General features: G+C 48.5%; 1 protein-coding gene across 18 annotated transcripts in view; it reads right to left on the reverse strand.

Annotated features, from left to right (window-relative positions):
• HSPG2 (heparan sulfate proteoglycan 2) overlaps positions 1-24271 on the reverse strand; it is a 903404-nt gene that overhangs the window by 121271 nt on the left and 757862 nt on the right. For all 18 annotated transcript variants that reach the window (XM_085608925.1, XM_085608919.1, XM_085608917.1 and 15 more), the window contains 2 exons: positions 11511-11692; positions 10453-10648 (listed from right to left, as the gene is read on the reverse strand). In XM_085608925.1, the coding sequence (XP_085465051.1) occupies positions 10453-10648; positions 11511-11692 (378 nt within the window). The remainder of the gene's footprint in view (positions 1-10452; positions 10649-11510; positions 11693-24271) is intronic.

A 24271-nucleotide genomic window follows, 5' to 3' on the forward strand; every position in this document is an offset into this window, starting at 1 on the left:
CTATTGCTATGCAGGAAGCAATCATGGCCAAATGTTTCATAACATTTCTCACAGTAATGAGGCGCGGTGTCTGAAAAAGAGGCAGCAATTGCTGTTATGCCATCACCCTCTGCAGGTTTGTGTACTACACCTTGCCTGTGTGTGCGTTCATGAAGGACGCTAAGAATTGTTTAATTTGCTGGGGTTGGTAATGTAATTTGTCACATTGATGGGAAACCTGATGCTATAATGGCCCAAGAGGTACACTATTGTTCACGGACTGCTTGCCAGAATGGTGGAAGAGAAAATCCTCTTCCCAAAGGTATCCAGTCTCATTAAATACTTGTCTGGTGGAGTGGCTGCGAACGCGCCTGGCTTCACTTTAGACGTTGAGGCCTGCCCCACCAGGCTCTCAGGGGTGGGGTGCTGGGTGAAAAAAGCTGGTTCCCCAGGGGACGGCTGGTGGCAAAGTACAATCATCCTGTGCTGGGCTTGGCCCAGGCCCCCAGCAGGACATCAGAGAAGGCTTCACTGAAGGGCTGAAGAGGTTCTGTGTGGGATGTTCCCACAGCGAAGGCATCTCTGTCAAGACATTGGTCTTGACTTCCACGAAGTGCAGCTAGAAGTTGAGGACTTAATCTGCTCTCACCACAATAGCAAAAGATTCCCCCTCCTCCATAGCCACACTAGGAGGAGAGACAAGGCCAACGTCTGGCGAGGTGTTCAGACCACTGTCATCTGCCAGATTCTCATACCAGTTATCATCTAACCGGGCCAAACTATCATCCTGAGGGTCAGGGTAGCCATAAGGATCCTCAGATCGACCCCAGCCAGAATTCCCACAGGGCCAGTCAAATAAATGAGGCACGGTCTCAAACTCTGGCAAATGCAGAGGTCCGGGCAGCACCAGTGTCGACGTTGAATGACGCTGGTCCAGCTCTGTGTTTGAGTGAGGAAGGACTATGGGCTTGGCATCACTGGTGCCGAGAACAGCGCCACAGGGCCAAATTCCAGCGAAGGTCATGCATTTACGACTGAAGTTGTTCCAAATCCGGAAATCAATCCAGAGAGCCACACAGGTGCAGAGGGCAAACATGGCAGCAGGAATCCATTTGGGAATGTCCCAGACCTGTAGTTCCTGAAGGCACGCCAGAGTGGTCAAGCCGCACAAAAATGAGGTGCATAGCCTCATAAAAGTGAGTTGGGTGGGGGTCGCTCCAGCAAACCCAGGGAGGCGCAGAGCGAACCTAGGCTCCGTGTGTGGAGTGCAGGAATACGGCATCGCTCGACTTGTGGTGTAGTTCCGCACCGCGTCCTAAGGCTTGGACAGGCACAGCAAAGCCTAAGAGTGTTTCAACTGCTTGTGTGACTTGCTTGACAACGACCACGACAGACGGGAATGACTTCGAGAGTGAGCCTAGGACCTGCCACGCAATCGCGACCTGGAGAGGTGTGGAGTCTTCTGATGTCGGGCAGCTAGGAGCTTCAATTTCTCACTCCTGAATCACTTTTAGATTCATGGTGCGGCAGTCAGAACAATTCCTGGAGTCGTGGTCCTGCTCCAAGCACCCCAAAAACCATATGGGGATCCATCACAAACATTTGTCCCATAGGATTTAAAACCAACTGTTTTTTGAGGGGACATCCCTATCACACTGGGAGCAGAAGGTGACAAAAATGTCAAAAAGGTAGCCAATAAATGGCCGGTGTAGCTCTTCCGGATCCATGCAGTTGGCGCAGAAAGAAAGGAACTGATGTCAGGTTGCGGAGTGGCACCTATATAGGCACCACGCATGTTACCTCTGGTGAGGGCGACGCCTACAATGCAGACAAAGAGCAGTTCAATGCCACCTATCCGTGCACAAACGTGCTGCTCAAGATTTTCCAGATCCAACATGACACCTGGAGTATATTCTAAGGTAAGGATTCTGCGGCTAGAAGTCTCTATCAGATACGTTTAAGGCATATATGTGAATATGAGCTGCGATAACTGCCAAACACTTGGTAAAAACCCTTGGGACTGTGGTTACTCCAAAGGGTCCTGGGCTCACTGTGCCACTGGATTCAAGCTATGCTGGCTGATGAGAGCTGATACCCCGAAATCGGTCCTAGGATGCATGTTTTCGGTCCAGGGAGGACCTGGCTTGGCAGTTCGGGCTGGACTGTTCCCATGAGGCACATGGTCAAGACTGATTTGCATATGGCCAGGTCTGAACTGGGGTGGCATGGTGAGCAAAAGAATGATGGATTTAACCAAGATCACTTGACTGGGGGTGAATGTTTTGATTTGTTCTGCATTCCATCCATCAATTGTGTTTCTTTTGCGTCCTCACCCCAAGTGTGCGGGGTATGCCCAGACGTGGGTCCCAGGTACACTGTGCCACTGGATTCAAGCTATCCCGGCTGAGGAGTGGTGAAACCCCAAAACCAGTTCTAGGATGCTTGTTTCCAGTCCAGGGAAGACCTGGCTTGGCAGTTTGGGCTGGACCGTTCCCATGAGGCACAGGGTCAAGACTGATTTCCTTATGGCCAGGTCTGAACTAGGGTGGCATGGTGAGCAAAAGAATAATGGATTTAACCCAGATCTCTTGACTGGGGGTGAATGTTTTGATTGGTTCTGCATTCCGTCCATCAATTGTGTGTCTTTTACTCCAAAGAAAGCACTTCGAATTGGTAATGTTGTCTGCTTACCATTAACTGCAGGTATAATTGCCATGCAGGATGGACTGGAATGCGGAAATAAGCATCCGTGAGGTCTAAGGCAGCCATGAAGTCCCCTTTCTGAAGCACTGAGATGACGTCTTGTAAGGTGGACATTAGGGTCGGGAGGTATAATTCATTCTGCTAATGGAATCCGAGAAATTTGGTAATTCTGCATTAGTCTTGTAATGAGGAATTACTTTTAAATTCTACTGCTCCGCCGGAGGAATTAAGAGGGCTGGAAGAGGGAACAGTTCATCTAGGTTTAAAAATCACTGCAGATTAAAGTTTAATCGGCAGTAGTTTTTTAACCTTGAGGCACTGCTCCCTCTTGCAGCCTTTTTTTAGAAAGGACCACTGCAGTGCATCTCTCTAAGTGCCCTTACATAGTCTGTAGTAATTATAGAGCATGTAAGGGTGCAGAGGGGTATGCACTGCAGTGCTTTATAAACAGGGTGGGAAGAGGGAGGAGTCCCTCTATGCTTAAAAACCCACTACAGAATAACTACTGCAGAGTATGTAAGGCACAGGGAGTCTTGCACTACAATCATTTTTAAACAGGGCGAGAAGAGAGAGCAGTTCCTCTATTTTGAAAAAACAGGAAGTGATCCCCTGCCCCTTTTAAATGAAAAAAACACCTTGTGGATGAGGTCCCCAGGGCCCAAAGGTTGTTGGGGGGTGGGGGGGTGGCGGTCAGCGCTAATGGGTCGGTTGTCCACAGGGATTTGGTGCAGGGCCTGGTCGCAATCACATATGGTAAGAAAATACTACTTTACGCAAAAAAAACTATAATTTAACTGAAAAAACAAAGGTTAAGGGAATGTTATAGTTAGGTGATGATTTCAGTGACACTGAAGTTCTTAAGTAACTATAATTCTTGCCTTAAGGGAATTACGACTCTCACCCTCGCCATGCACTGTTAATTACCCCACATACTACATCATTCATGACATCTTCTATGATATCATTGGTAACATCATTGCAACATCTAAAATTACATCTATGATAACAAAACGATGCGTGGCGGAAGCGTGAGGTTAAGTTACCTTAGGGCACGAGTTATAGTTACTTCAGATAACTATAACTGGTGAATTTCAATGGCTTTTATAGTTTAAAAAATTACATTGTCACTGAAATGCTTTGGGAAGAGATAATTCCAATCATGGTATAACCCACTTGGGCCCTTTTGATCTGCACTCATACACTCCCCGGCATTTATTATCATGCACGCGCTTCCCAATCATTGTCGGTACAAACTTTTTTAGCCCCCACTTCTTTTATTTGTGATAGAACATTTTTTCTTTAACTGTAAGAAGTTTCTAGAATTGTCATCATATTACATTCCTGATGATGTATTTATATGGGACAATTTTTCCTATATTTGCTTAAAGAATTATTGATTATATTACCTTGATTATCTGTGACATATACATTCTTGATTTATTAGTGGTGACGCACAAGTTACTACTTGTGCAACGATCTATCTGTAAGAGACATTAGTTAGTGATAGATTCCTTACCTTAGAATATCCCCAGGTGTCAGACTGGATCCAGAAAGTTTTCGTCAGCAGTACCCCTGCGCGTCGGAAGGTGGCGTTGTGCGGCTCCGCATCCGTCGCTGGCGTCTTAATCGGCGAGATGACGTAACGAAGACTACTTAGGCGCCACCAATGCGCGCTGATGTCAGTTCTGTACACTACTTTCCGCACCAGGAACACAGAGCCATGCAAGAAACTGACCACTGGTGCCATGAAACTATGGCCCTGAAAGGGATGACCTTAACCCTAGAAATCAGTTTGCATAACGGGGAGGATGGGTGCGGCGGTAAGGAATCTATCACTAACTAATGTCTCTTACAGATATATCGTTACACAAGCAGTAACTTGTGCATCTGAATGAGACACGTCAGCGATAGATTCCTTACATTAGAATAGATACCGCAGCAATACCTACCCCGGAGGTGGGTCTGCGAACCAAAATCACACCAGAAAGTCCCGGAGAACCGAACGGCCAAAGAAGCCGTCTCTCCGGACTTGGCTGTCTAGGCAGTAGTGCTTGGTAAAAGTGTGCAGCGAGGGCCACGTAGCTGCCTGACAGATGTCCTGCAAGGGAACGCCGCGTCCTAAAGCAGTAGTGGCTGCTGTTGCCCTGGTAGAATGGGCACGCAGCCACACAGGAGGCTCCTTCTAGCCAACGAGTAACAGGCTCTGATGCAGAGAATAACCCACCGAGAGATGGTCCGTTTGTGCACGGCCTGACCTTTTTTGGCACCCACGTAGCCAACAAAAAGTTGGTCATCCACCCGGAACCGTTGTGTGCGCTTCAGATAGAACGAAAGCGCATGTTTCGGTTCCAGACAATGGAGCCTCACGTCTTCTTTTGAAGGATGCGGAAAGAAGGTGGGCAAAGTGATGGTCTGCCTGATGTGGAAGGGCGTGACCACCTTGACACGAAAGAAGGACGAGTCCTTAAAACCACATTGTCCGGATGAACGGAGAGAAAAGGAGGTTTAGAAGAAAGAGCCTGGAGCTCACTCACTCTTCTGACAGAGGTGAAAGCTACCAGGAAAGCCGTCTTCAGAGTGAGAAGACGTAAAGGACAGTCATGAAGTGGCTCAAAGGGAGCACATATCAGATAATTCAAGACAAGATTTAAGTCCCACTGAGGCATTACGAAGGGCACGGGAGGAAACGTGTGTAATGCCTTTCAGAAAGCGATTAACAATTGGGAACTCAAAAAGAGAAGGCTGATCTGGAAGTTGTAGAAAGGTGGAAATGGCCGAGAGAAAACCTTTGATAGTGCCCAGACCAGAACCCTGCTGGGCCAAAGAGAGAGAGTACCAGAAGGACCTTGGAAAGAGGGGCAGCAAGGGGATCCATAGCCTTTGCTGTGCACCATGCCACAAATTTGTTCCACCTGCAGGTGTATACCATCTTAGTGGAGGGACGCCTGAGTGCCAGAATAAAGTCACAGACTTCATAAGGAAGGTCGAAAGCTGTCAACTGTCGCCGCTCAATCGCCACACATGGAGGTGGAGGTTGGACAGGTTCGGGTGGAGGACCGTCCCCTGTTGCTGCGACAGAAGATCCTCCCGAACAGGCAGTCGAATCAGGGGAGCGATCGCCATGACGAGTCACTCGGGATACCAGTATCTTCATGCCCAATCCGGAGCTAGAAGGATGACTTGGGCCCGGTCACGCTGAATGTTCTTTGGAACTTTGGGCAGAAGTGGTATAAGCGGAAGGGCGTACAAAAGACTACAGCTCCACTGGTGATGAAAAGCGTCGCCGAGCGAGTGCCGCCTCGGAAATTCCAACGCGCAGAATTGATGACATTGCGCATACTCTTCGGTGGCGAATAGATCTAATGAAGGCTCTCCCCACTGCAGAGAGACCTTGCGCCACCTCCAAGTGAAGACGCCATTCGTGATCCAACATAAACCGGCAGCTGTGTTCGTCTGCTCTGGCGTTCAGAGTACCTGCCAGGTGGTGAACCACCAAGGGAATGCCTTGATGTTCCAGCCATGTCCAGAGGCGGAGAGCCTCCTGACATATGATCCACAACCCCACCCCGCCCTATTTGTTGCAATACCACTTAGCGGTGGTGTTGTCCGAGAACACCTGCACTACATTTCCCCAGACAGAGGGAAGGAATGCTTTCAGTGCAAGTCGGATCGGCCGAAGCTCCAAAAAGTTAATATGGAGCTGGGACTCCGCAGGAGACCAGAGGCCCCTGATCTCTGCCTTTCCCATGTGGCCGCCCCATCCCAGGAGGGACGCAACCGTCACCACTGTGTGCTCCGGTTGGGGAAGGGAGAGGGATCTGCCATTGACCCAATCGCGATGTGTGAGCCACCACTGCAAATGTCGTGCAGCGCCTTCCGAGATCTGGACGTGATCGGCCAGGTTGCCCCAATGCTGTGCCCACTGGAACTACAGGTCCCTCTGCAGAGCCCGCATATGCCATCTGGCATGGTGCACTAGCAGGATGCAGGAGGCCATTAGGCCCAGGAGCCGGAGGGTCATCCTGACAAACCCGGCATAGAGGCCGAAAGATTGGAATCGTAGCCTAAATATCCAGGACTCGCTGCGCAGGAGGATAAACCCGAAACTGCGTCGAATCCAGAACCGCTCCGATGAAGGGGAGCTTCTGAGAGGGACTCAGGTGAGACTTTGGCATGTTGACGGAGAACCCCAGCAAATGCAGGAGGTTGGCCGTAGTCTGGAGGTGGGAGACTACTGCCTGAGGCGAACCAGTCTTCAGCAACCAGTCGTCGATATAGGGGAGAACTGGAACCACTGAGCTGCACAGAGGAGCTGCGACCACCCTTTCATGAACACCTGAGAGGCACTGGTAAGGCCAAAGGGGAGCACGGCAAACTGAAAGTGCTCTAGGCCTACCGTGAACCGCAGGTAACGCCGGTGGGCCAGCAGGACGGGGATATGAAAATATGCGTCCTGCAAGTGCAACACTACCATCCAGTCTCCAGGGTCGAGGGCAGCCAAGACCTGAGCCAGAGTTAACATCTTGAACTTCTCCTTCCGGAGTAAGCAATTGACGTTCCTTAGGTCCAAGATGGGACGCAGGCCCCCTTTTTCCTTCTTGGGGACCAGAAAGTAGTGGGAATAACAACCACGTCCCACTTCTGGCCCAGGAACACGCTCGATGGCCCCCTTGGCCCGGACGGCCGTGACTCCCTGCTGAAGAAGCGCAAAAAGTTCCGACATGTGGTGGAACTGAGGTGGCATGGCTGGAGGGGCAGTCTCGAAGGGGAGGGAGTAGCCTCTTCGGGCGATATGTCCGGGAGTCCTTAAAACGCTCCAGCGCTTTATCTGCTTTATTGCCAAACAGGCGAGTACCATCAAAGGGCATGTCCATAAGGGAACTTTGTACATCCCCTGAAAAACCAGTGGACCGCAACCAGGCATGACGACGGAGGGCCACTGTTGTGGAAATCGCCCTACCCAGTGAGTCCGCGGTGTCTAGTCCACACCTAATGGCGAACTTTGCTGCATCTTTCCCCTTAGCAGCAGCTTGGGAAAGCATTGTCCGAGCTTCCTCTGGACACTGAGGCAACACCTGCGTAACCGTGTCCCACACAGCATGGGAACTGCGGCCCAAGAGGCATGCGGTGTTCACCAACTGCAGCCCTAAGCTGGCAGTTTCTTGCCGAACTGTTCCAGCTTTTTGGATTCCTATCCGGCATAGTGGAAGGGAATGCGACTTGGTGAAGTGGAGGCCTGGAGGACCAGGCCCTCCAGGGTTGGGTGGGTGGACAGAAAAGCAGGGTCACCCGGGACCAGGCGCCGGGCCACATTCTAATCCACGGAAACTCCTGTGGCCGGTCAAGACCAGGTGCCCATCAAGACGTCAGGTAATGCCTCACTGAACGGAAACAGGGGCTCCGAAGAGCTTCTCGGCGGCTGAAGTACTTCAGCGAGGAGGTTTGTCTTGAGGGTCACTGTAGGCAGGTCAAGGTCAAGGGTCTCAGCTGCTCTACGGAGCACCATAGTGTATGTGGCGCCCTCCTCCATAGCCACAGCAGGAGGAGAAAGAAAACCAGGGTCACAGGAGAGGTAAAGGCCACCGGCATCCTCTAGCTCGTCCGTCCATTCCTGGTCTGACCCGCACTGCCGTGCGAGAGGGTCTTCAGACCCCTCCCAGTCGTCCCCTTCCACCACTGCCCACGGAACAGGCTGCGGTGGTGGTGGGGGGACAGGGGAATACAAATGGTCGAACGGTGCCAGTCGACTCCGGTCCGGCTCCGTGTCCCAATTAGGGTCCCAACCAGGAGTAAAATTGTCCAGGAACCCGATCAAGGGTGGAGGTGGAACGGAACCCACTGCGGCACCGGGAACGGAGCCACAGGCGGCGCCGGGGCTGGAGCCGCCGGCGGAGGTCCCTGCGGTGCCGTGGCCGCCGCGAAGGTCCCTGCGGCGCCGGGGCCACAGCCGCTGGTGGAGCGTCCCTGCAGCGCCGGGGCCTGATGCAAGGGAGGGCCCTCAACTGGGACCGCGGGGCCTGGAGGTGCGCTGGCGGGAGCCCGAGGCCTGAAGAGGCGGGCCATGGCTGCAAGAAAATCTTGCACCTGGGCAGGAGTCACCGACAGACCTGGATAAAGTGGGTAGGCCGCGGGACTCACAGGCTCCAAAGGAGTCGCGGGGGTGGTACCACTGGCCCCCTCGTCCGGAGACCAACGAGGGGACGTCGGAGAGCGGAAATGCTTCTTCGACTTCATCTTAAGACGTCTCTTACTAGAATCAGAGTGGGAAGACTTCGACCCCGGGGAGCGATGAAGAGGGCTCCGCGAGCGATTTCTCGAGCAAACCCCTGAACCTCGAATGGCGTGGAGACGACTGCCGGGCCTCCAGTAGCTTACGGGACTTCTCCCGCAAGGCCTACGGAGCCATGGTCAGACAATAGGAACATGAACGGGAGTCATGGTCGCGCTCCATACAGTAGAGACAGACGCCATCCCTACGTGGCACCAGGAGTCAAAGACTCAAAAATGGAAGACAAAAAGTCCCAAAAGTTTAGTCAAAAAGTGACTAGGGTACCTGCTCTAACCGGATCTGCGCTTGCTGGCATGGAGAAAAAGAACTGACGTCAGCGCGCATAAGTAGCGCCTAATTAATCTCCGTGACGTCATTTCGGTGCTTACGACGCCATCGACGGACACTGAGGCACACAACGCCACCTTCCGACGCGCAGGGGTACTGCTGACGAAAACTTTCCGGATCCAGTCTGACGCCTGGGGATATTCTAAAGTAAGGAATCTATCACTAATGTGTCTCTTTCAGATCTTTCAAATATAAGAATTTATTATGAATTTCTGTTTGGGCGATGCCGTTTTGTGATCATAAAATGTAACCTTTCAGTTTCTATGCACGAGGAGTATTTATTTTGAAGGGTGGCAGGCCTTGCTACTTTGAGACAGATTCATCGCAGTCAAAACGCGTCAAGAACTGATTGCACAATAAAGAAGTTTTGCCAACTTACAACCTGGAGTGACCATGCCCATTTGGTTATCCAAAATTTTACACACACACACTAATACACACACTAATACACACACTAATACACACACACACACACACACACACACGGCATTTCTTTTGGTGTTACTGAATTGTCTTGGGTCAGTATTTTAATGGCTGATATTCTTGTAATTGGCTGTAAAGTGAAGGAAGTGGGAGAAGGAGCTGAAGGAAGATTTAAGGAAGGGAAGATGCCAGAGGAGGAATAGGGGACAAGAGGGAGCCAGGGACTGTGGTAACAGTGGAAGGAAGGAGGGAAATTAAAACGGGCTATGGAAGTAAGATAATAGGGAAGCTAAAGGAAAGTGGAAGAGGAGCAAAGGATGTAGTGAAAGAGGCTTTAGGCAAGGGCGTCAGGGAGGAAAGAAATAAGAAAGGAAGAGTACGACTATCATTTGTCAGGTTCTTTTTCTTGGTCCATTACTCAAAACTTTTACCTACAAAAGCAATCTAACAAGCTGCTTAGGAAAGGGACAAGGGGAAGGAATAGAAGAACACTAGGACACAATCGGACTCAATCTGTAAACAGTTGTTAGAAGAAAATAAACAACAAAAAGGCATAGTCCTGATTCACGGAGTATTGTGCCTGTCCCATGTGTTCAAAGAGGATTAGACAGATTATAAGCAATCTAACACAGTGGATCATAACACGCGGAAGTTTTGTCAGAGTTAACTTCCTTCATAAAGAATCTCATAACGCTTTAACTAAAGACTAGATGTGGAAACCAGGTATTTACCTGCTGCCGAGCAGCGCAGAGTGGCAGTTCCTCCAGACACCACAATCACTGCTGCTTCTTCTGGGGTCACGTTTGGTGCTGCTGGGTTCACTATACTGCCTACTACGTGCACTTCCACTTGGACCTGTACAGAACCATAAGTATTTCGGGCAATGCAGGAATAGGACCCAGCATCTTCCGGTCTGGCAGAAAGAATCTACATTAAAAGAAAAAACTTTGTTAAAACTGGTACCTCTTAGTCTGATGACAATTACAATACTTCCAAAATCCTTGCATCTTGAATATACATTTGCCTTCGGTGTCTTCTCCCACTCCAAACACATATACAATAAAGACATTGCCCCCTCAAGTTATCTCCTCCTCTGTGGAGAAGTAATAGGTATGAATACTCCTAGAGGTTTTAGCTGAGCACAGACCCACTGAGTATAGATACGGGAGTGAGACATTGTTTCTGATTCACTGTCCACAAAGAATAAATATGGTCAGTATTGGAAACAAAATCCTCTCCTGCAGTGATTGAGACTGAGTAAAAAGCAATAAGTATGATGTTAAACTCACCAAATAGCCAGATTGTCATTTGTCAACCTATTCAACAAGGGCACTTGTCAATGAGCTACTATAAAAAAAAAAAAAAAAAGGGGTGCATGGCACCACCAAAGCATTTCGATTTTAGACTCCTGTCAATGGACAACTCAAATGGACGCATCATGTAGATGCTCAGATTAAAAAAACATTTAACGTCTTTTACAGGCCATTTCCGGACTACTCTCAGGATAAATAAGAATGCTTTGGCAGTACCTAAACCCACGAAAAGCATTTGGCAGGAAAGGTTTCAAGTCTGGCAGGCAAACAATTGAGAGCTAGCGGGGTCCAGACTGGTGGTGACTAACCAACGGCAGGTTTTTCACATATAAAACCGTAACATACAGTGTTACAAAACTTTTCAAAAGTCAAAGCCAATTGCCGAGGTCACCCGCTCTTCGCCATTTCTAAGACTTCACGAAATGATCCAATCAAGTACAGTTTTGCCACTTAAAGGGCAAATTAGTGAACATTACCTGTAACATGGCATTGCTGTCCAAGTGCTCTAGAGCATGCTGCTTGGTGTTTGTCCGAGCACTCGTCCGGCGCCAGCTGACCACAGGGCGTGGATCACCCATGCCCACGCACTCCAGGTTGATGGATTCTCCCACTTTCACTTTGATGGGGCCCTTCGGGTTGGCAGAGACAGTGGGAGGTCCTAAAAAGGAGACATACGAGTTCGAAGAACGCAATCTGCTTAGAAAAGTGACATAAGTTATCCTGAAAAACAAGTTACTTAACTTTGGTAACGCTTTTTCTGGTGGATACAGTATCTGCCTGTGGATTCCTCACCTTATGAATATCCCCTCTGCGCCAGCATTCCGGAAACTTTTCATAGCTCTCTACGCCGATGAGGTCGTCACAGCGTCATGGTTCCACACGCGGCTCCGCATGACGTCACCGGAGCCATAAGACCACCACGTCGGCGTGAGGACGTCAGTTCCACCCATTTTTTCCGTGCCACACAGGCAAAACGGGCGGACCGACAGAGGCATAGTATACAGAATTCACACACAAATACACTCAGTGTATAAAGAAAGAAGAAAGCTTGCACTTCAAACAAGACAATAGCAAATAAACAGAGGTAATAAAGTCTTGAGTACACAATACGTCAAAAAACTAAAACCTCAGCTTTTATGGAATAAAAGGGTGGACAACGGGGAGGTGGGTGGGTCTGTGAGGAATCCACAGGCAGATATTATATCCACCAGAAAAAGCGTTACCGAAGGTAAGTAACTTTTTCTTCTGATGGATACATCTGCCTGTGGATTCCTCACCTTATGAATAGAATCCCACAGCAGTACCTCTCCCGGAGGTGGGTGCCCACCCTTCTATACTAAAAATTCATGCAAAACAGAGCGCGCAAAATGGCCGTCCCTCCTCACTTCGGAATCTAAGCAGTAATGCTTCGCGAAAGTGTGGAGGGAGGTCCAAGTTGCGGTCTTACAGATGTCTAAAACAGGTACACCTCTAGACAATGCAGAAGTAGAAGATTTAGACCTGGTGGAATGAGCTTGAATGTCTACAGGAGGCTCCTTACCAGCCAAGGAGTAGCATATATTGATGCACAAGATGATCCATCGTGAAAAGTGCAATTGTGCACTGCCTTGCCCTTCATACGACCAGCATATCCAACAAAGAGCTTGTCATCCTGACAAAAGTCCTTTGTTCTGTCCAAATAGAAGCTAATTGCCCTCTTTGGATCTAAACGATGAAGTCTCTCCTCGTCCTTGGAAGGGGGAGGATAGAAAGTAGGAAGGGTAATGGACTGACCTAGGTGGAAGGGATTCACCACCTTAGGCAGAATAGCAGCCCTGGTCCTAAGTACCATCCTTTCAGCATATATGGTCAGAAAAGGCAGCTTTGATCTCAAAGCCTGGAGTTCACTCACCCTCCTGGCCGAGGTGATAGCTACCAGGAAGACCGTTTAAAAAGTTAAAAGTCTTAAAGGACAACTATGCATCGGTTCGAATGACGAACCCATTAAAAAAGTTAAAACCAAATTCAAGTCCCACTGGGGCATAATGAAAGGAGTGGGAGGAAACATGTTTGTCAGCCCCTTGATAAATCTTAAGACTATAGGAGACTTAAATAAAGAAGGCTGATCAGGTAAACACAAAAATGCCGACAAAGCCGACAAATACCCTTTAACAGTGGCCACAGCAAAACCCTGCTGGGCCAAATGAAGAGAAAACAAAGAACATCAGATAGATGAGCTTTTAAGGGATCAATAGATTTCTCTCCGCACCACTTTACAAGTTTAGACCATCTGTATGAATAGACAGACCTAGTGGAGTGTCGCCTGGCCGAAAATATAACGTCCACCACGTCAGGCAGGAGACAAAAAGAATTCAAGTTGCCCTGTTCAATCTCCAGACATGAAGGTGCAGGCTCTCGAGGTGGGGGTGTAGAACGTGCCCCTCCATCTGAGAGAGGAGGTCTGCCCTGAGAGGGAGACAGAGCGGAGGGTGCGGTGAGAGGTGAAGGTCCGTGTACCACACCCTTCTTGGCCAATCCGGGGCGATCAAAATAACTTGGGCCCGGTCTTGGTGAATCTTCCTCAGATCCCGAGGAATCAAGGGTATGGGAGGAAACGCGTGAAAGGAGTTGAGAGCCCCAACTCAACTGAAATGCGTCCCCCAACGCTCCCTGCCCCAGAAACTGGAGACTGCAGAATGACGGGCAGTGTGCGTTCTAGTGAGTGGCAAACAGGTTCACCCAAGGAGTCCCCCACATCCGGAAGATGTGTCGGACTACCTCTGGATGAAGCCTCCACTCGACTGTCCGCACGCACGTTCAGATCCTCGGCCAGATTTGCCATCAAACAAATCCGATGGACCTGAGCCCAGGACCAGATTTGCAACGCCTCTCTGCAGAGACGGTACGACCCTACCCCTCCCTGCTTCTTGACATACCACATCGCAGCAGTGTTGTCTGTCAGGACTTGAACTGACTGACCGCGAAGGGAAGGGAGAAAGGCCTTGAGCGCCAAACATATCGCCCCCAATTCCAAAAGGTTGATGTGAAACAACCTTTCTTCTGGAGACCAAAGACCCTTGATCTCCAGATCCCCCAGATGTGCTCCCCACCCTAGGGTAGAGGCATCCGTTATCACTGTGGAGGAAGATGGAAAGGCTTTCCTTGAGACAGATTGCCCTCCACGCTCCACCAAGACAGATCCGCTGCAGCTTCTCTTGAGATCCTCACTGACTTCCCGAGATCTCCGTTGTGCTGATACCACTGCCTGTGGAGCCACCACTGGAGCACCCTCATGTGTCAGCATGCATGGCTGACCAACAGGATGCAGGAAACGAACAGACCGAGCAGGCGAAGGACCTTCAGAACTGGAACAACCGCTCCATTGTAAAACAAGGGAATCATTTCCTGTATGTCGAGAATCCTTTGAGGTGGAGGGAATGCTCGACACATAGTGGTATCCAGTACCGCCCCTATGAACAGGTTGTGCTGTGAGGGGACCAGGTGAGACTTGGGTACATTTACTGAAAAATCCAATTTGTACAACAGCTGAGTTGTTATCTGCAGATGACGACACACCATCTCTGGAGACTCTGCCTTCAGAAGCCAGTCGTCCAGGTATGGGAAAACCGGAATCCCCAACCTTCTGAGATGGGCTGCCACCACTGCCATCACCTTGGTGAAGACTCGAGGTGCAGTAGTAAGACCAAACAGAAGGACCGCAAACTGGTATAGGACGTAGCCTGCCATCCTTCTTGGGAATCAGGAAATACCGGGAGTTGCATCCCTGACCCCTTTCCTGCTCCGGAACCACCTCTATCGCACCTTTTTGTAATAGGGCCGTAACTTCCTTCTGAAGGAGAAGCAAATGATCCTCCGCACAAAACCCTTGGCAAGGAGGGTAAGGTGGAGGGAATTTCCTGAAGGGAAGGGCATACCCATTTTCTACAAGATCTAAAACCCAAAGGTCTGAAGTGTTTAACTTCCAATCCTATAGAAAATGGGTAAGCCGACCTCCCACAGGACCCACATGAGCCAGGACGACAGATCTAGGGCTGCTTTCCTGCATTACCGGGAGGGGGTGTAGAGGAGGAGGAGGAAGAGGGATGTCATCCAGCTCCACGAAGGTGACCTCTGCCTTTACCCCTGTAGGATTTATACAGAAGGTTTTGCTGCTGCTGTTGATGTTGCGGAGGCTGACGGGAACGATAGGAAGACTTTCCAAAACCACGGTACCTTCTGTAACCATACCCTCTTGACTGAGACTGCAAACCCAGAGATCTTGCCGTGGCTTTACTGTCTTTAAATCTCTGCAAGGCCAAGTCCGCTTTCTCCCCGAAGAGCTTAGAACCGTCAAAAGGAAGGTCCAAAAGGGCAGCTTGCACATCAGGTGAGAATCCTGACGATCTTAACCAAGCATGCCTCCTAGTGGCAAAAGACGAACCAATCACCCTTGCCACTAAATCTGCAGTGTCCAGACCCGATTGGATTACTTGTCGAGCAGCAGCCTGGGAGTCCATCAAAACCTCACTCAAGGTGTTCCGATCCTCTTCAGACAGCTTAGGGAGAATCTGCTTAGAGTCCATGAGGGTGTGGATATATCTGCCCAATAGACAAGTTGCATTTGTGGACTTTAATGCCATACTGGCCGAAGAAAATACTTTCTTTGCCGATTGATCAAGCTTTTTTGAATCTCTATCAGCCGGTGCTTGAGGGAAAGAGCCAACCGAATGCTTCGAACAAGAAACTTGAACTAACAGACTTTGAGGTGACGGGTGGGGAAGACAAGAAATCAGGGTCCCCTGGTGCCGGTCTACATCTCCTAGAAACAGATCTAGACATTGCAGGAGCAGAAAGAGGATTACTCCAGACTTCCAATATCGGCGCTGTCAGAGCATCATTGAATGGTAAAAGAGGTTCCGCCACAGCAGAAGGAGAATGAAGAACCAGTGTTAAAAGATTAGGCTTATATTCAGCCATAGGAAGCTGTAGGTCCAACAGTTCAGCTGCCTTCTTGATAACATGATAAGGAGCTACATCCTTCGAAGGAGAAGCCTTCTGTAAAGCAAAGTCCCCTTCCGAAGAGACATCCAAACCACTTGCTTCACACAACTCTTCCAATAAGTCCTCAGACTCATATTTCTCCTTCCTCTATGTCACTAGCCCGATATTGCTCCTCCTCAATAAGCCTTTGAGCTTCCCTTCTCGAATGCATCCTCGGCTGCGGCGTCGGCGGCGCCATCCGCGACATCGACGGATCCGGCAATGACATCGAAGTAGGCTCCGTGACAGGGACGTGCGTCGAACGAACTCTGGAAGAGGGGACGCCGGACGGAGCCGGAGACTGCTCCAGCGGCGTCGACACCCTCAGCGCCGGATACTGCCATTACAGCGCCATCGGCATATAAGGCATAAAGGGGGCCGGAGGTTAATGCTGAGGCACGCCCAAATTGAATGCCAAAGGGCCCATGGGACCCGAAGGTGCTCCAGAGGGGCATGTGGCTCTGGTAAAAATATCATACATCGCATTCATGAAATGCGATGAATCCGATCCCGGCGCCGGGAACTAAGGAAACTGCGCCGGTTCGGCTTCCTTATGAGGAGTCTCCGGAGTCGGATCCACTGGAGTAACAGGTGGAGCCACAGGAGCAGCAGAAAACTCTTCCTCTACCGGATTCGAATCCCCATCCAAAGCCGGAGAATCAACCGGTGCCGGAGACTGCACCGGAGAACCCAAAACAGGAGACCGGCCTGGAGAAGCTTGTGGAGACTCAGAAGGTGAAGGAGAGATAACATCCTTGGTACGACGTCGAGGAGCAGGAGAAAGAGACTTCAAAACTCGAGATTTGGACGATCGACGTCGAGACCCATGTCTCTTCTTCTTGTGCCTTCTCTTGGTTCCATGCGAAGACGATGACCTCGACTTCGATCTCTTACGACTTTTTTTCTCTTTTCTCACCTTGGACATGTAGAGTTTGGCCTCTCTCTCCTTCAGCGCCTTAGGGTTAAGTGTTCTACAGGATGAACAATCTTCGACGTCGTGATCGCTAGGGAGGCACCAGAGACAGTCCTCATGAGAGTCAGTAATGGACATGTGACCTCCGCATTCATTGCAGGGCTTGAAACCCGACTTCTTAGGAACAGACATAGTCGAAACAATAACAAATAAAGTCTCGAAACAAAGTAGCCGTTGAAAGACAGGAGAGTCCCAGAAAATCCGTTAGCTTGTAGCGCGGAAAAAAAGGAACTGACGTCATCAAGCCGACGTGGTCTCCTTATGGCTCCGGTGACGTGATGCGGAGCCGCGTGCGGAGCCATGTCGCTGTGACGGCCTCGTCGGCGCAGAGAGCTATGAAAAGTTTCCGGAATGCTGGCGCAGAGGGGATGTTCATAAGGTGAGGAATCCACAGGCAGATGTATCCATCAGGAATATACTATTCGATCAAACTTTTCACTGAAAAGCACACTTAAGTTACCACATTAAGTAGAGTGATTAGAGGTTCCTGCTTCTTTAGCCAGAGGCTACCTGAACAAATATGCTGCCTGTTCACTGTGAGGAAATATACAAGCCAATTCCCTGAATAATTCCTTCTTCCATCTCTTGTAATCCTTACACTACCCTGGTCTTTCCTGTGATTTTCAACCCATGGCCTTTCGCTCTGCAATGCAAACCATGGCATGTCCTGATGGGGAGCCAATGGGGTGCGGTGGCATTGGGGTTCCCCCCACGGAACCCAATAAAAAGGAAGCGTGTGCCCTGAGTGGTCTCCAAAAACCCACCTGTTTAGCCAGGCCCTAGGGCATGGGGTCCTCGGGGGTCGAAATCTGCCCAGGAAGGGGGGCCACGAGGCCCCCTCTCCATATATTAATTACATAGGCCCTGGAGGATGGGGTTGCCGGGCCTATATTGGCCCAGGAGAGGGGCTGGGTGTCCCCGTCCTCCTTTTGAATATATAGTGCATGCCTTGGGTGGGCTCCAGGGCACCCATTTACTGGGCAGGCCCCAGGGGATGGGTCCCCATGGACAATATTGGCCCGGGGAGGGGGGGGGCATCTGTGACCCTCTCCGTCTTTTAAATATGCAGTGGGTGCCCTGTGTGGCCTCCAGGGCCCCTACCATTTACTGGCCGGGCCCCAGGAATGGGGTCCCGTGGGCTATAATTGACCCAGGAAGGGTCAATTATGCCCTCCTCCCCTTCAGACATTGGCCGAGGTAGGGAGATGGGGCACCGGGCCTGAAATCTCCCCTTTTCCCAATTATTACAAAATTAGGCCCCAGTGGATGGGGTCCCCGGGGCCACTATTGACCTGGGGAGGGTGCTACATGCCCCTCTCCCCTTTATAAAAATGGCCGGGCCACGATAGATGGGGTACCCGGGGCCAGAAATCGGCCGCGGAGGGGTGCTGTGTGTCTCGCCCCATTTACAATAAGGCCGGGTCCCAGGAGATGGAGTCCCCAGGGCCAAAACATGATCCGTGGAGTGGGGCCACATATCCCCTACCCCTAAAAAATGAGGTGGACCACAGTGGTGGGATCCCTGGGGCTGAAGTCGGAAGGGGAAGGGAGGCTGCGTACTTGTTGTAGGAGTAGCTCTATGGGTGAGTGAGTGGTTGTGAGAGTACCTGTATGGGTCTGTGAATGGGTATGTGAGTGGTTGTGTGGGTGTGAATGGGTGTGTGTGAGGTTGTATAGTGGTGTGAGTGCTTCTGTGGACAATGTCAGTGATGTCACAGTGACCATGTCATGAGTGATGTAATATGTGAGGTCGTAAGCAGTGCATTGTGGGGGCTTAAGTTAAAGCTAGCTCAGCTAACTAGAACTGCTGAATTTCATTGATTTTGTGAAATCTGAGTCTAACTAGAACATCCCTGTAACCTTTGGTATTTTCAGTGAAAAAAAACACATACACACATTTATATATACACACACGCACACATAGATGTACCTTCATTATATGGATTTAGTCAATATTCTGGATATGATAGTTTGGCGTCACTCAGTGTTGTGACATACATCTGGGTAGTCACTACTAGTAGTTCAGCAACATGCGGTCACAACTGTGATTGACAAATAATGCAGAAGGGACCACATCAGAGACAAAAGCATTAGGGGGCGTGACTACTTTAATTGACCAGAAGTAACTTGTTATTGAAATTATTGGAAACCCCTCACCTAGATGAAATCTGACATCTTCTGATGTCAAATGAATGTCGAGATTTGTTTGAGTATGAAAGAATGTCTTTAGGATTATTGGCTCATCGAGAAGAAATTTGGTTGGTACTTTAGGTAGGAATTTGGGATTAGTTGTTAGTATGACTGTCTTCTAAGAACTGTAAAAAAGGCCTGGATCTCACTAACTTTTCTCACTGGAGTGATGGTCATGAGAAATGCAGTTTTCCACGTTAAATATTTTAGACTATTTGTGAATTGGTTTGACAACTGTGAAAACACTGTATTCACCGCCCAAGCTGTTAGAGGTGCTGTAGACGGTGGGAACACTCTGAATTGGCCTTTCAGAAACTCTTTTACAATTCTGTGTGAACTTTATACATGGCTTGCTAGGTGTCCTTTTAAAAAGTTAGATGGTTGCCAGGTAAACTAAATGAGCTATGCTAGAGCCCTGACATAGCTAGTTCTAGAAGATATGAGTGTCCCGATGAGCCTGCAAATGAAAAGGATAGAATCCTTTACTGTGATACTACTCACAAAACCTCTTCAATTCTGCAGCATATGTTCAGTTTGTTGAAACAGATTTGAACAGATCTGGCTTGTGTCAAGATAGCTTCACAATCCAGTGGGATATACATCTTTCTTCTCAACTCGTGGGATTGAGGAGCAAAGCTGCTAATTTTCAAGATTGCAGGTTGTGGTTTAGAATCTGGCCTTGTATCTAGAGAGAAGATCAATTTTCGACTCCAGCAGAATGGGTGGCTCCTGCTCTAATTCTAGCAGATCAGAAAACAAGTACTATCTCTGCCAAGTAGGGAAGTAGGGGCTATTGGGGGTCAACGTGCAGGGCTCCCTTTTCACCTTGGCAATTACTTTTGGTAGGGTGGGAACTGGCGGAAAAAGTATAGGTAAACATCCTTTACTATCCTATTAACAGAGCATTCTCTCACAAGTCTGGCTGTGGGTATCTACTTAAGAGGGGGTATGGTCTTACTTTTCATAGCAAAGTGGTCTATATTGGTTTTCCGCCAGATCCCAATAATTTCTTCAGGATGCAGTCCCTCATCACACCCACTCATGACTGTCCTGTAGTGTGCTGCTGAAATAATCTGCTTGATCGTTGCTTGTGCCTGAGAGATGTTCTACTGTAAGGGACATTTCATTGTAAATTGTCCAGGGCCATATTGTTTGTGCTTCTGTTAACAGAAATTGAGAATGCGTCCCACCCTGCTTGTTTATATAAAGCATCATAGTGGTGTGTGTTGTAGTTTCAGCACCTCCGAGATTAGGATACGAGGGAGCAAGAATTGTTGCAGACTTCCAACCACTCTGAGCTTGAGCACGTTTATGTGCAAACATTGCTCCAGTGACAACCACATTCCTCCGACTGATAGTTCTTGGAGGTAGTAAGCTCCCCATCCTTCCTTTGAGGAGTATGAGGTGACCATAAGCTAACATTGTGGCTGAAGGAATATTAACCCTGAATTTGTATGGTCTTGCAATGTCCACCAGGGGATCGCTTTTTACATTCTTACAGTTACTGCTACCTTGTCCTCGAAAGAGCCGAAAATGTCTATTGCTTGTTCAACTCCTCTTCCATGGGTCTCATGTGCATTCTGCAAAACAGTATTAATACTATGCATGATTACATTATGCATAGAAGTCTCTTCATCAGATGTACGTTTACATCTTATTTCAATATCTGTTTTGCAAAGTACGGATAACGCCATTTGTCTTTCTAAAGATGGAAATGCCGTTGATTCTGCAATGTCTATTATTGCTTGTAAGAAATGGATCTTTATTGAAGGGATGAGATGTAGACTTGCTTTTGCTCAGTTGGAGACTTTAGACTTGAAATGTCCATTACAGGCTGCAATGAAGCTGTTGGTAGAGCAAATGAATGATCCTCTGAGCTTTTAGTCATCTAGACATAGGTAGACCTTATGGCATAAACGTAGAGCGTGGGCTGCAGTTGGATCCATGAATTTGGTAAAGATTCTGAGTGCTGCTCGAAAGCCAAATCGAAAATGGTAGTGGCAACCGGTTACCACAAATCCTAGAAATTTGTCATGTTTCCGATGAATGGGGAAATACGCATCTTTGAGGTCTAATGATGCCATGTATTCATTTCTTCGTTAGAACAGCAACATTTTCCTGTAGGGCAAATATTCTGAACAATTGTTTTCTTATTTCTTAGAAAGATTTAGCTGGTGCAAAGCTAGAATGAGTAGCCTTTTTCACATCAGTCTTTCTTATGAGAAAGTACTTGGAAAGAAAATCCTACATTTTGATGAGGTTTGGGGACTATTTCGTTTTTGCAGCATGGTTCAAATTTCAGTCTTTAAAATTGCAGGTGCTTTTGTGTTATCTGAGATGGAGGAGAAATTGGTGGGTGTTGTGTAAACTCTAGCGTATGACCATACTAAATCCTGTCCAGTACCTATTAGTCTATAGTAATTGGCTTCCGGTTGTAGACGTTAGAGATTATGCCCACTACAGGGCCCAATATCTTGGTGTTCTGTGCATTGATATCCAATATCTGGAAATTGTCAGTGACTCTTGGCATCCTGTACCTTTTGTAAGGATTTGTGTTTCTGTGGTTGTCTTCCATAGGACTGTTATTGTACTAGTGTATATGGATATTACAGTGGTTGATAGGGCACATAATCCTTACATTACGGCTCAGGTAGGTAGGATGGTTGATATGCAAGGTATCTACATAAGTGGAATAACTTCTGCATGGTTGCAACCTCAATCTTCAAGAGGAGTGGGGCATTCTGTAGAGCGCCCAGGGAATTGACTGCGTTTGCGTCTGCTTTTATACTCTGCAAAGCGTGATCCACATGTTTGCCAAAGAGCTACTCCCTGTTAAACGGCATGTCCATGATTTTATTTGGATGTCCAGCCTGAATGGAGTGACTCTTATCCATCCCTGCCTGCGTAATACAGCTGCTTCAGTGAGTTGTTAAAAGACAATATCTGACACGTCCAACACTATGCCTGACTGTAGCCGATGCTTACTCTCCCTCATGGGGAATAGCTTTCACCTTTTGTTTTTTCCATTCCAGAAATAGGTATAAATATGGGACTATAAGGAACTGTTGTATCAGCCTACTATTGAATTTGCAGCTCTAATAGACAGATGACGTTAAGGAAAAACTTTTGCTTGCCTCGTGCATTCGGCTGCCCTCTCGATCGGGTGGCGCTGTAGATGGTGCCATCGAGTTTCTGGATTGCTGCTGTGCTGCCTGCATTCATTCTAAAATCTGTTTTTGAGTGACCCTGTCGCAAAGCGGTGAATTTTCAGCATTTTTACATTTCTTAACAATTCGAGTTACCACCATTGCCACTGTAGTTGCCGCTTGCATTAATTTTATTTCCTCATGCTGGATGTGGTCCAACAGCAGGATTGCTTTGACTGATCTTGTAGCTGGTTCCTTAAAATCCTAAGAACCCGTACGTTTTTTTGACAGTAACAGGCAAGTTAAAGCTCTCTACTACCCTAGTCACCAGGCAATGAAACTTACTAATTTAGTCTGTTGGGGAGTCTATGGGCAGAGGTGTTGGTGTGTGTGTGTGTGTGTGTGTGTGTGTGTGTGTGTGAGACAGGGAGGACATATTTATTCCAGTCATCACCCCAACGAATCTGACAGGGGTATTTAGCTCTCTTCCGCATCAGCATATTCGTCATCAGACATGTCAGCTTAGATTGGTGGTTGAGGCACATCTATGAAGTGGTGCACTGGTTGACGCTGGGGTTGAGGCAGATGATGGTCGCACTTGGTGCAGGAGAACTCTGTGCTTGTTAAGGCGTAGCAGGTGGTGGTGGTTGTTGAGGGTCTGATGGAAATGGTGTATAACAGTAGGCCATCATGTGCTATAAATCATTCATAAGGTTCACTGGGTCCCTCATCGACATAGGCCATAGCTCACAACTCTCATATATTGATTGATAAGGGTCATGGTGGCAGTGATAATTTTCCCTTTATGCCCAATGACCTCATCTATCACATGCATATTGGACTATTCTCACAGACATATGGCTCACTCGTACATCTTAATCATCCTTGCCCCCACTGAATACATTATGCATTGTCATGGTATGAAGTCCGCACAACAAGAGAGGCGGTCTCACCACGATCTATAATTCTGCCTGCTCCTGCACCCCAGGCAAACAACGTCCTGGAGATCCTGACATGCCACTGTCTACAACTTAGTCTGCCACCTTTCATTTAATCTACTGATGAACTAATTCTCAGATCTCCTCATCCTTCCGGCCTGCTCACACCGACCTCCTAGGACATGCCAGACACCTTCCTCAACCTCACTGAAAGTGGTACAGCATGTCACCCATCAAATATATCACATGCTTGACCTAGCCTTCTACGACATCACCAACCATTCAACAAACCACCCATACCCCTGAACTGGACTGACCACATAGCCATCTCAAGCTCCCTGCTCACCGTCCAAACAACAAACTGAGGTCAACCCAAAAGAGCACACCAAACCTTCAGATCCTCCTACGACTTCTCCATCAACAATCTAAAGCATGAACTTCTTTTGCCCTGCCAACTCCACATCTGATGTCAAGACGGACGGACGGACACACGCACACACGGACACACACACACACACACGGACACACACACGGACACACACACACACTTTTGATTAGGATTTGCACCTAGGTACTAGAACTGCTGATTTCTACTGACATCTGGATATTTTTTGGAGAGAGTAGGGGCTTTGATTGGAGGTTGTATCATCTGTGAATTGTGTAATAAGTGCCACATCCAGGTACAAGGACCTAACCTGGGGATTCCAAGCTCTGGGGCTCATTACCAGTACACTCAGCGGATTCACATTACAACATTTGGCAAACCTCAAACCGCTATCCTCAGAGGTTCACATAATCCAGTCTGTAAGGCCTGACATCTAAACATTTCACAATTCACGCATGGCCACACTGGTGATGTGCACAACAAAGATCTACATCACAACTTTTGGGGGATCCACATATTACAGTGACAGATTGAAGTACATTTACATATGGAGGACGGACACAATGTCACATTTATAACTTCACGT

Source organism: Triturus cristatus, chromosome 1_2 (assembly GCF_964204655.1).
Source record: "Triturus cristatus chromosome 1_2, aTriCri1.1, whole genome shotgun sequence".
NCBI lineage: Eukaryota > Metazoa > Chordata > Amphibia > Caudata > Salamandridae > Triturus > Triturus cristatus.